At 64.2% G+C, this 12,684-nt stretch overlaps 1 protein-coding gene across 6 annotated transcripts in view; it reads right to left on the minus strand.

Annotated features, from left to right (window-relative positions):
- Window positions 1-2,554: 2,554 nt before the first annotated feature.
- SHANK3 (SH3 and multiple ankyrin repeat domains 3) overlaps window positions 2,555-12,684 on the minus strand; it is a 401,813-nt gene continuing 391,683 nt past the window's right edge. For 4 of the 6 annotated variants that reach the window (XM_075081824.1, XM_075081825.1, XM_075081826.1 and 1 more), the window contains one exon: window positions 2,555-9,591. In XM_075081824.1, coding sequence (XP_074937925.1) covers window positions 9,048-9,591 — 544 coding nt within the window. In that variant the 3' untranslated portion in view covers window positions 2,555-9,047. The remainder of the gene's footprint in view (window positions 9,592-12,684) is intronic. The other 2 variants (XM_075081828.1, XM_075081835.1) reach the window with 2 other exon arrangements.

Below are 12,684 nucleotides of genomic sequence, written 5' to 3' on the forward strand. Positions count from 1 at the left end.
AGAGCAGGAGGACCAGCCTGTGTGTCAGCCCGTGGCACCGCGTGGCAGAGGAGCCCCAGAGACACGTGCTGGGTCCTGGCCCGTGCCCGCGGCTCTGAGGGGAGAAGGCATCGGTGGCACCGAAACGGGCAGTGCTGATGTGCACAGAGACGTGCATCAGGCGTGGGGACCACTGGCCTTGGGGACAGAGTGGCACCAGGGCTGCCAGGCTCAGGAGGGATGGCTGTGGGGTACCGGGACCTCGGGGTGCGGGCACAGTATGGCTGGGCTGGCAGCGAGGCCATGGGTGACATGGGGATGGTGGGGTGGGTGGAACATGGTGGAGCCCCACCACCTCCCTGTGCCAGCTGCCGAGGCGACAGCGGTGGGGGGCTGCTGTGAGGCCCCAGATCTCCGTCCTGGGTGCCCAGCTCCACCGGCTGCGTGTGTGTGGGGTGTCTCTTGGGTGGGGTGTGACCCCAGCCCGGGGTGTGCTCAGCTCAGGGCCGCGGGGTGTAGGACCAGCAGCGAGGTGGGGGCGGGTGCTGCACTGGGGTCCCCAAACACACCCCGGTGGAGTGGGACGGGCCCTGGAGAAGGTGCCTGGGCACAAAGTCGAGGTACCCCAGCCGGGGTATCAGCTCCCTCCTGGCCCCCCACTCACCCCCGCAGCCCCTCAGCTGCTGCGCCAGCAGGGGACGGGAATAACAGGCTCGTCATTGGGCGATGAATCCCCCAGGTAAGAGACGTTCACCAGGCGCAGCAGCCAGTCCTTGTGCAACAGTCGCATCTAATGAAGCGTATTCCAGTGGTGCCAGTAACGCCACCAAGCCCAGACCCCTGCTGAGCAGCTTGAGCATGTGCCAGCGCAGAGGTGATGGTCCTGGGGAAACTGAGGGGGTCACTGGAGTGACCATAATGCCTCCTGTGCTGGAGAGGCTGCCCAGGGTGGGGTGCTTGGCGAAGGTCCCAGGACCCTGCATGCCTCTCCCGCTCTCTTCCCCTGCGCTCTTTCTCCCTCGGCCACTGTTTTTCCCCCAAGGCAACTGCATGTCCAGATTTGCCGGCAGCTGCAGCCACCGAATGAGGCCTCGTGTGCATCCGCCCCCCCCGCCTCAGCTCCTGGCACCCAGCACCCGGGACCCCAGCGCCGTGTGGCCTCAGCTGCTGTAACTGCCCTGCGCCCCCCCTGCCAGCCCCACCGGGCCCCGCTCCGCTGGGGACCGTGGCACCGTGCCCCGGCCTGGGAGAGGCACCACTCGGCGCTGGTGGCTTTGCTGGCGCCCCGGTGGGGCTGTGGCCTGGCGGATGTGTCTGTGTGGCATGGACGGCCCCGGTGCAGTCCGTGGCACCCTGCCCGGAGGCCGGGACCATCCCCAAACGCAGCTGCTGCCCCAATGGCCGGCAGCCAGACATGGGGCAGCGTGGGCAGGGATGGGCACCGGCTGCAGCTCCGCGGGGTCCTGGCAGCTCTGGTGCTGCTTCAGGAGGAGCTGCAAGAGACTCTGCCAGGGAGGAGGCAGGAATGAGCCTCCCCAAGGACACCCAGTGCTCAGCAAGAGGTGCCATGGGGACCTGCACTGGCGTCACTGCTCCCGAGAGCTGGCACAGCCCCAGCCCTGCAGCAGCAACCGCTCGGGGAGACCCTTTTGCCTGGCAAGTCCCGCAGCAGCCTCGGGAACAGCTAGTGCTCCCAGCCCCTCAGCAGCCCACCCGCCCTGGGAACAGGGGGCTGGCCACGGCTCGGGGCAGGGCACGGCGCTTGGGCTTGGCGCTGGGGAGGGACACAGGCAGAGGCGGCGAGGTGGGGTGGCCGCAGTCCCGGGGGCGGTGGGTCCCCAGGAGTGGGGTGGGATGGGCGGGAGCCTGCGGGGCTGTAGCTGCTGGCACGCTCTCCCGCAGACCACCGTAGCTGGCTTCACTGTGCTGATTGCCAGCCCCATGGCCGTGGGTTCCCTGCACTGCAGCGGGACCCTGCCCTGAGCACATCTGTCCCACTGGGGCTCCCGCTTGGCTCCGGTCCTGTGGGGTGAGCCCCAGACACCAGGCCTGGGCAGCGGCAGGGACAGGCCAGCACAGGAGGGACGTTGGTCATGCAGGTCACTGCAGGGCTGGGAGCAGGAGGGTCCCTGCAGCGCTGCATCAGCTCCAGGCCACCCCTGCTGCAAAGCCAAGCCCAGCACGGCGGCCCCAGCAGAGCCCGGCTCCCTGCAGTGGGGTCCCAGCCCCGGGAAGCTGCCCCCCCCTCAGCCAGGGCACCCTGGGGCACCAGGGTGATGGGTGCGGGTCCCTCCCGCACCACCCTGCGCAGACCAGCAGACCTGGGGAGCAGCGAGCGGCCCCGGCCCCCTGACCCCGAGTGCAGCGGGACGTCGCCCCTGCCCAGCCCCGCTCCCCGCCGCCACCCTGCTGCTGGCTCGGGGCCCGGGGGAGCGCAGGATTGCCCGCGGGCAGGGGGGCAGGCTGCCCACGGCCGGGGCACTGGGAGTGCCAGTGCCTCCCCTGTGGAGGGGCCTCGGATGGCAGCCACGGTCTGGGGGTTGCTGGAGCTAAGAGACACCCACAGAACAAAGCAGAGCTTTCTTATAAATTTATTACATAATAATAATAATAATTAATAATAATAATAATATAATATAAGAAACATAGATCTCTGTGGGGTATGTGTATCACAACGTCAAGGGCGGGAGGCGAATGGCCACACCTCCATGACTCTGGAGAAGGAGAAATCTCCTCCAAAAATCCATACAAAATAAGGGTGAAGTCAAACTGACCCTGTAAAATTAAGAACAGAACAAAAACCCACAGGTGAGTCCGTCTGGATAAGAAACAAGAGAGTGTGGATGTTCGAGCCGCGCGCCGCGCGCGGGTGGACGCACGCGTGTGCGCGAGGGCGGGAGCCGGTATATGCACATGCAGTGGGTGTGAGCGCGCGCCCGGGGGCGTGCGGGGGTGTCTCCGCGGGTGACACATGCATGCGGCAGTGAGGGCTGCCCACGGGCGGACAGAAAGAAAACCACGCTGCACTTTGTCGCTGTTGGCAGTGGTTTCGGCTGGCGAAGCTCTTCACCACCAGGAACAAAGTGCTTTGGGTTTTGTTTTCTCTTCTTTTACAGTCAGAATTACAGACAGGAGCTGATGGAGAACAGGGATTGATGACGTTAGTCTGGACAAAGGAAAAATACCAACAACTTTAAAAAAAAACCAAAACCCTTCAAAGCAAAGAAAAAAAAGTGTATCCCTTTTTACAGAAGATAACCCAAGTCATTGAGAAGCCATGAGAATCACAGTAACCGCCGCGCGCAGCCGGTCCCGGCGCCACCGGGACGGCACAGCCGAGGGGTGCGGCGCTCGCTGCCGGCCGCACCGCAGGCTCGTGGGGTCGGTTCCTCGCCCGCTACCGCTCTGCCTTCTCCTGGATGGCTTTTCAAAATGAAATGTCTCACTGGGTCTGGAGATGTTTGTAGCGGAGATGCCAATGCAGCCAGAATAGATACAAAGTCAGGAAAGCGCTATCTACACCTGGGGAAAATCCTCTTTGCTTCAGCTGAGAAAATAAAAGTAAAGTAGCAGCAGCTGCGTTAGCGGGGAGGGGTTACGGTTCTGCTGGGGGTGGCCATGGGACAAGACCTCTGCCCTCGGGGAACCCGGCTGCCCCGGTGAAGGCACCGCCGGGCACCGCGCCGCTGGGGCGAGTGACCTGACCCCGGCCGGGTGCTGCAGGTGCTGGGGGAGCGTGGGACGTGGAGGCCCCGGGAGCCGGCGGGACCACGAAGCACAGGCCAGCGGCGCGCATGGGATGGGGCCACCCAGTGCCCTCGCTGCCGCCCCAGCTGGGTGGGCTCGGGAGGCGCAGACGGGCACAGGGTGGGAGCGGGCTGTCTGCGGCTGGGGAGGAACAAGCAAGTTAGCTGAAGGGGCCTCGGCACCACCCCACGGCTGCTCCCGGCACAAAACCACCCGTGGCTCCCCAGGTGCCGCCCCGACGCGAAGCACGTTCGCCCGGTGGCCCTGGTGCTGCCTGGGGACGGTGCTGTCTCCAAAGCCCTGAGCCCACGCTCGTGCGGCTCTGCTGCGCGCGTGTGTCTGTGGGGGGTGCGGGGGGACAGGGAGGGCACAGCTCAGGGAGGGAGGGCGATGAGGAGGAGGAAGGTGGGGCAGGGGAGCAGGTTTGCGGCAGACCCGGGCAGCCCCTGGGATGGGGCGATGGCACAGCAGCGTGGTTGGAAGTCGCCTTCTTTCGTGTTACGCCTGACTGGGACGAGCCGTGGTGTCCCTGGGAGCGACGGCCGTGGATGCCGTCCCACGGGAGGGATCACGCAGTGTTTGCCAACACAGGTACGGCTGCAGCTGCTTCGTGGTGGAAGCTGGGGTGCACGGCAAGGCGGCACGGCCGCCGGCTCCGCCAGGGCAGAGCGGTGCATCCACCATTTCCAGCCCTCACGAGAGGATCGGGGGCAGTGGGGGGGAATTCTGGGGGGGAGGAGGAGGGCTCCTCAGAAACGGCAAGAAGGCGTCCAGCTTTCCTGGTCCCAGACCGAACTTTCTGCAGAAAAGTTGCGCTCTGCAGACTTCTGGCCTCTTGCGGCAAGAGGCGGGTGCAGGCGGGTCTCTCTCAGTTGCCCCAGAAACAGCTGCAGAAGGGGCAGAGACCCTGGGTTCGCCCGGCGTCACCCCGCCGAGCAGCCTGCACTCAGGCTAACACACTGTCACACTTCCACCAGCAGCGCCCGCCGGCCGCCCCGAGGGGCTCGGCGGGGCTGGAGGGAGGGCTGTGCCGAGGGGCCGCGGCAGCTCCACGGGGGCAGCGCCCAGCAGAGCCGCCCACCACCCTGAGGGGAGATGGGGCAGCTCTGCCGGCCGCTGGCCGTGGGGCTGCGCTGGGGCACGAGGACCACCGGGGTCTCCAAGGGCCACCGGGTTCTCCGAGGGCTGCCGGGGTCTGCGTTAACTGCGGGTGAGGCGGGGAAGGAGCCAGCAGTGAGATGGAATGAAGCACAGCAGGGGAAGAGGTGAAAGGGGCAGCGGTGGGCCGAGCTGGCAGGGCCGGGGCGTGCGGAGGGGCTGCAGACAGCTGGCGGCTCCAAGCGGGGTGGGGGGCTGCGCAGCTGGGGACAAGCCATCAGCAGTGCAGAGGCTTGGCCAAGCCGCAGCATGCGGACACCCAGCGTAATGTGGCGGATGCTGCTCTGCGGGGCCCCCCGTGCCCGCCATGCCCACAGCAGCAGGACCGGCCCCAGGGGACCCAGGGGATGGAGCCCGAGTGGGGACAGCCAGGGGTCTGCAAGCATGTGGCAGCAGGGGCCAAAGCCAGCGGGGACAGGTCCCCCGTGGCACAATGCCGGCTGCAAACGAGCATTTCCACATCAGCGGGAGCCTCCAGACCAGCCTTGTAAAAGCAGCGTGAGGGACAAACATCCAAATTACTGTGAAATCCTGATGCTCTACGGTTTGGGGAAGAGGCTGTGTGACACTGACCCGGGACGTGCCCGTGTCCGTGTGTGCAGTGGGGCTTCCTTGGGGGGGCTGCGTGGAGCAGACCTGGCACACAGCATCCCCACAGGGATGCAGAGGAGCTGCGTGATCGCCGCCTTCCCGGACGTGCCAGTGCTGCTTCACCAGGCATGGATCTGGAGCCGCAGCGCCAGCCTGGAAAGCCAAGCTCCGGCCAAAGGGGCGAGACAAGCTCCAGTCGCAGGGGACCAGTGGCAAGTTTGGTTCGTGGCCGGGTGTCTGTGAGCACCGTGGGTGCGGGCGCTGCAAAGCGCGTGGGAGGTGGCGGAGGGACGAGGTGGGGGAACGGCTGGAGCTCGGGGGCTCTGGAAGGCGGAGGAGGGAGTGAGCGCAGGGCCGGGGGTTGTGAGAGCAGCGGCGGCAGCGGCTGTGCTGGCAGGTGAGGTGCAACCGTGCCGGTGCCACAGGGCGGCTCTGGTGTGGGACCATCCCCGCCTGTGCAGGTGCGTGCCAGCAAGCCCTTGCGACCGGAGGGTGCCAAGCAATGCCTGTGCAGGTGAAGGAGCTGGAGCCGGAGCAATGGAGGGCAGAGGGGTGCTGAGCCGGGGCACAGGGCGATGGGTGGCTGCGTGCGCCTGCACATGCTGCTGACGGCGGCCGAGGCGTGCAGGGGCCGGTGGGATGGATTCGAGGGGTGAAGGCGGGAGGGTGCATGGCGAGGGGGTCCAGCGGGGCAAATGGAGAGGGGCAGGGTGCACGGCAGCGGAGGGGTGATGGCCAGGCTGCAACCGTGGGGCAGAAGGGCGGAAGGGGCAGGACCCGGTAGCGGTGTCCCGCTCCAGGTCACGCAGGACAGCGGCAGCGTTGGCACAGATGGGGCTGGGGGACGCCTGATGGGGTGCGATGGCACACCTGGTAAAGCAGGCGGTGGGTTTGGGCAGACACCATGGCTGCTATCGCGATTCAGGTGCCTCTTGGCTCACCAGGTTATGGGGCGTGAGGCCCGGGGTACCCTGGGGTGCGGAGTGCAGTGCAGGCTGTTTGCCCACAGGTCCTGCTCAAAGCCCCTCACGCCATCCCCGGGCACCTGCCCCGGCTGGGAGCAGTGGGATTGTGCCCGGGGAGGGGGAGAGGCTGCAAACCCCCAGGGCCCAGTGGCTTCTGGAGAGCTCTGGATGGAGCCGCTTGGGCACGTGCCCAGCAAGAGCTCAGGGAAAAGGGGACGGCACCATGGTGCGTCAGGATCCGTCCCGGGGAGGGCCTGGTGCGCCGGCGCAGGTCAGGATCCATCCCGGGGAGGGCCTGGTGCGCCCGAGGGGCTGCCATCCCTGCCCCGGGCCTGGGCCTTTTCCCTGGCTGAAGCGTTGTAAAGGTTCGGAGATGTGTGAGGGTCAGAAGGAACCTCCTTGTCCTTCCCTCTAGCACCAGAAGAGTTAATGCCTTCGTGGGGGTACTCAGCTTTTTTGGGAACACCGGTCACCAAGCCATCCCCTCCCGGGCTGGCTGAGCTCGCCCCGGGCACCACGCTGGGGGACAGGGACGCCACCTCCTCCAGCGCTGGGGCTGGCCTGGGTCGCTCTGGCTCCCCTGAAGCCCGTTGGGCAACGGAGCAGCTCCCGCCGAGCCCTGCCACCCCCGTGCCCGTGCCGCCACTGGCACCGCCAGCCCCCGGGCTCCCCCAGCGGCGAGGTAGGAGCCAGCCCGGCTGCTGGACCCGCAACGCCAGCCTCCTCCTGCTCCCAACGGCCGCTCCGGAGGAGCAGCCGCGCTGGGACCCTCGCGCCGGGCCGGCGGTACCCGCGCAGGGCCGTGCCGGTGGCGGCGCGGTGCGAGCGCTGGGTGTGATGGTGGCGCTTGCTCCCCGGGAGCGGAGGCGGGAGGGGGACCTGATGCCGCGGGGCCGGCGCCTGCCAGAGGCGCCAGGTTCTGCGGGGTGGTGGAAGCGCCAGCTCCGTGCGTCTCTGCCTGACGGGGGTGGAAGACTCGGTGTGTCCCAAAAACCAAGTTTTGTTTTGTGTTTCTAAATCTTTAAAATCCAGAGTGTCTGAAAGGAGCTGTTGGGGGTTTTTAGTGGTTTTTTCTTTTAAAAAGACTTTAACATTCATTCAGTCAGTCGCTAAAAACTCCCATGAGCCATGGGCGTCCCAGGGGAGGGGTGCAGGCACCGCCTCGCCAGCATCTCAACAAGTCTAGAGATATATAGATTTAGTAAAATTATAACAAAATCAGGTGGCTATAGCTATAGATATAGATATATAGATATTCTCTCTTTTCAAATATATAGCTGATTAAAAAGATGCAAAATAAGGATGACTAGGACGGAGTGGGAATCCTGTAGTTCAATATCATCTCTTGTAGATCATCAGCTGCTCTCTATATAAATGCACGGAGATTAAATATTATCCATCAACGTGTCCCCCTTGGAAACAAGACCCCAAACCAAGAGGAAATAAAACATCGCCCTCCCTCCCCCCACCCCCATTGAACGTTGGCAAAGCGTTTTCTGCTGGATTCCCCACCAGCCTCCCTCCGACATCCCCAAACATGCTTCTATCCATGCGGTTTCAGTCCCTCTCTCACCAGGGCAACCGAGGGCGACAGGCAGAGCAGCAGCACAGAGTCCAGGGCTAGTCTCTAGCACGGGAATCGCTCTTCTGGCTTGCACGGCAAGGCTGGCTGCTCCCTGGGGCGGCTCTGCGTGGGGGGGAGCAGGTCTGGGCGTCGCTGCAGGCATCCACCCAGCCACCGCGCTGGGACTGCCCTTCCGCGGAGACCTCTGCGCGCTGGAGCCCTTTCCCTCCGAGCGCCGGTGGGACGACCCGGCTCGGCTGGCCGCCTCCGACCCCGGTGGCGACAGCCCGCACGGGGCCGCGGCCACCACCGCAGCTGCGGTGCTCCCTGCCTGCTCTACCCAACGCGGGCTGAGCGCCGGCGCCGGTGCCAGCCCTGCCTGCCTCCTGCAGCAGCCCCTGCCCTGCCGTGCTCCCACCGCGCCGGCTGGCTGGGAGCAGCTCAAGGTCTCCACGCTGCCGGCCGCCCCGACCTGCCCGAGGTACGGCCGGCGGCGCGCGCCCAGCCCGCTCACCTCCCTGCCGCGCTCCGGCCGGCGCCTCCCTGCCTGTCACACCTGGGCAGCGCGGCCGGCGCTTGGCCGGCAGCAGAAGCCCTCTCCCTAGCTGGGGCTCGGCCCCTCACTGCACCGCTGGCCCTGCCTCACGCCCCACCCCAACCAGGTGTTGCCCTTCAACCACGGGGAGCCCGGGCTCGGCAGCACGTGGTGCCTCGGCCCCTCCGGCCACCAGCGACGCCCCTGGGGAAGAGCACATCAAGCGATATACAGGCCAGACTCTCTGGGAGGAACAGAAACGAGGATGTATTTCATGCAACATTCCTTGTCCCGAAGGCGTCGCGGGGCTGGCGGGGCCGAGCGGGGATCTGCGTGTGCGAGGCACGCCGGGGCGGTGTGGGAGCGGGCGGGAGCCCCTCGGCTCCACGCCCTTCAGTGCAGTGCTCAGAGTAGAAAGAGAATCAAAGTGGGTTTTATTAGTCTAGTAGAAATGCCCCCCTCCCCCCCCCCCGGTGGCTCTGGAAGAGGCCAGCGCTGCCTGGGATGGTCAGCTGTCTACCAGCTGCTTGAGTGCCCGCTCAATGTTCATCCGGTGCCCGACCCGGGTCACCCCCAACTCCACAAAGTCCTCCTTGGTGAGGGCGGGCAGGTGCGTGCCCTCTATTTCATGGTCCTCAAACTTGTCTCGGTGCTCCACCAAATTGATGCTTTCCAGCCAGTCCCCGACGTCGTACTTGTTCCACAGGTGGAGGGGTTTCTGCATGAAGGGCCGAGGTGGGTGGAGGGTGTGCAGGGGCGGCCCTGGAGAGGGGGATGGGGATGGGGAGCGGCTCCGGGCGCTCACGCTCCTCACCACAAAGCGCACCTCCTTGGGCTCGTGTGGGATGGAGAGGCTGGAAGATTTGAGGATGGTGGGAGGGGTCAGACCGTAGGGCCGGACGGTGCTGAGGGGCTCTGTCCGATCCAGAGCCGGCTTCACGGGGCTGGGGGTACGTCGGGTTACGGGGTAGCGACTGCCAGGTCGGACTGTGTAGGTGGTCCCGGAGCTCCGCTGGGAAATGGTGCTGAGTTCTCCTAAACTACTGAAAAGTCTGCAGAAAGAACGGTACAGCGAGAGAGAGAGGAGAGAGAGCAGAGGGCAGGGGTGAGGCGGAGGTCCCCAGACACAGGAGAACACACACAATATACACGGGGGCGGGGGGCCGCTGGAGGGCTGGGCCAGCCTGAGACAGGAGGGGGCTCTGCAGCACTCGGGGGACACGGCTCGGAGCACTTCAGCCAAGACTTTTTTCTTGCAAGCCCTGCCAGGACTGTTCCAGAGGAGGCAGAAGAAGTTTGAGCAAGTATCTCCAGTCCGGTTCCCAGCCAAGCCTACCCTAGCTGCCACGGCTCTGAAGCCCACCGAGCCCTACCAGGGAGGAAGGCGGCCCTGCAGCCGCAGAAAGACTTGCTGCAGCTGGAGACCCTGCACCTCGCCCTGCCTTGGCTGGTTAGCAGAAGCTGCGGCAGAGCTGCACCGAAGCCCACCGGCCCCACCACTCCCCCCAGCTCCCCTCGCTAACCGCGCTGCCGTCGGCACGCTCTTGGGTCCCGCCACGGACTCGGAGCACACCAGTGCTCCCGAGCACATTGGCCAGATCCTGGGGCAAGTGGGAACCTTTGGGCATGTCTCCAGAGAGCGGTGTGGGGACGGGAGGACCGTCATGCCACCCCAAGGATGGCGGCAGCAGGGTTTGGGCGTCACCCGACAGTGGTCAGCTTGTTAGTGCGGGACGAGGCAGCCCAGAGGTGTCTGGACTCCTCTCCCCCTTGCACTACGCCATGTCCGCCTCCCCGGCCTGCACGCGGCATGGCAGTGGGCGCAGGCCGTGGAGCGGGGCAGGGGGCAGCCCCTCCTGCAGCACTTGGCTCTACCCGCTCCCCAGAGAGCCTCTGATGGGGGAGAAGCCCCGCTGCACGCACGCCTGCCTTCTGCCCTCGCCTCCTGCCTTTATCGTCTCCCCTGGCATAAACAAGTACTCTGGGTGCGCAAAAAGAAATGGATCTACAACCTGACAGGGCAAGGTCATGGAGGATGAGTCCTCTGAGCGCCTCGGCCTGGGAGGCCTCGGGAAGGCATGCTGCTGTCTCTGTTCACGCCCTGCTTGGGGGCCTCCTTCCACAAGCACCCACTGCTGACTGCGGCTGGGGAGGGGGCTCTGAGCAGGAGGGGCTCCTGCATGGCCTTTCTGTCCTGGCAATGGAAGCGAATGCAGCACCCTGAACCCACCTCAGGGATTTGGTCGCTGCTCCGCGGTAGCCTCTGACTGAGGCTGGCATGGTCTCAGCTCCGAGGAGGGCTCTCAGCAGGGCCCCGTGTCCCACGACAGCCTGGGGGACTGGATGCTCTGCGGCGCAAGTGCTGCAGCGCTGACCGAGCGTAAGTGGGGAGGAAGGGTCTCACGCTTCGGGGCTGCGCCGCCCTGGGCCAAGAGGCATGGCATTACCGCGTCGGAGTTGATTATCTCTTTGCTAAACAGTCCATGCGGACTCATTTGGGTCAAGCAGCGTCAGTTTGCTTGTCCTCTGAACCAACTGATAAAACACAACAGAACTGCAGCCTCCTGGCGCCTGGATGTGACCTCGGTTAACGAACAAGCAGTCCTCTGGGCCATCTGCCCGGCGCGGTGCAGCACCTCTGCTTCCCTGCCACCCTCCAAGCTCTGCCCTCCCACCTCAGGTCCCTCCTGGAACAGACGGACACTGGAAGCCTGCTGCTGGCCACAGGAGTCCAAGGGCTACAGTTAACGCATACACCCGATGTCACTAACGCACACACCACGCTTCTGGGAGGTTAATAAGCACTAACGATTTCTTAAGAGAGGTGACTCCGAGAGGATTAGCTGAACACGAATAGGAAGGTCTGTTCATAGTCTGCGGGCTTAGGCACATTTGCTCTTATTTTCCTGCCACCTTGGCACAGAAAGCAAGGGGGTCATAAAGAAGCATGACGATGAATCACATTTGGGAAGCTCCGTCAATACAGAAGACCTGAATGACCTTGTGGGCTGCGGCACACGAAACAGAACAAAAAGTGACAGTACAAAATACGGCGTCCTGCTCAGAGGGCTGGCAAAGGATCTCTGCTCTCTGCTGGAAGCGATGAAGGGAGACAAAGTTCTGGGTCTACTGACAGATCCCAGAAGGGGGTGACTGGGAGGCACTGGCCATGGAAAGGCAAAGGAAACGCTGCAAGATCTAAGGTATTTCTCGCAGAGATAAGGATGCATTCACGTCGCCAGAGGAGACACTACTACACTCTCACCTGACATTCTGAGCGCAGCTCTGGCCACTTGTGTTCAAGAAAGGTAAACGCAAACAGGAACAGCTGCAGGCACAGCAGGCGGAGTGCCAAAGGCTTGTTTAAACTGCCCAAGGTGGGGCAGAGGGGGCAATTGCTGTCAGAGTCTGTGAAAGGAGAAGAGAGACTTAAGCTGGAGGGTACTCAGACCTGCAGCGGCCCCGTGCAAGTGCACCCCTCGCCGAAGTGGTGGATGCCCGCTGGCTGTCCGGCAGCACAGGCCTCACCGTCAGTGGAGATGTGGGTCCCACACGGACCCACACCATGCGGCAGACTGTGCTGCCGGGCCTCCCTGGCTCTCACAAGTTTCCTTTTTGCTCGGTGGCTTACAGGGCCTGGGAAACTGGCTATTCCTGCTCCTGAGGAACGGGATTGCTGGAACCACGCATGAAAAGTCAGCTGTCTGCCCAAGCTTCCAGGCTGGCATGTCCTTGCGATGGCCAGACAGTGGTGCCATGGCAGACCTTTCCAGGCACGGCTGGTCGGCAGATGCACTCTGCAGGTCTGTTCTCTGCAGAGCACCGGCTTGGTCAGCGCAATGCACTGCTGGCAACACACTGCTGGCTTTCAACACCTTCAGCAGCGCTGTCCTGCCAACTGCACGGTCCCGTCCAGCTTGGGAAGCAGACTTCTCTATGGGCCATCAGTCCAACTACTTGGTCACAGGCACTTCACTCTGCCCTGAAGCCAGGTAAGTTTTTCCGGAGGTGATCATTCACAAGTGGCACCCCGGCACAGTATCCCTTCAGGGACTTGCACACCATGCACAGCAACACCATCTGCTCAGAGGGTTTTTTTCCTGCATCACTGCTCCTCTTCGTTGCAGCATCGTGTTGGCATATCG

Source organism: Phalacrocorax aristotelis, chromosome 1 (genome assembly GCF_949628215.1).
Source record: "Phalacrocorax aristotelis chromosome 1, bGulAri2.1, whole genome shotgun sequence".
Lineage (NCBI taxonomy): Eukaryota > Metazoa > Chordata > Aves > Suliformes > Phalacrocoracidae > Phalacrocorax > Phalacrocorax aristotelis.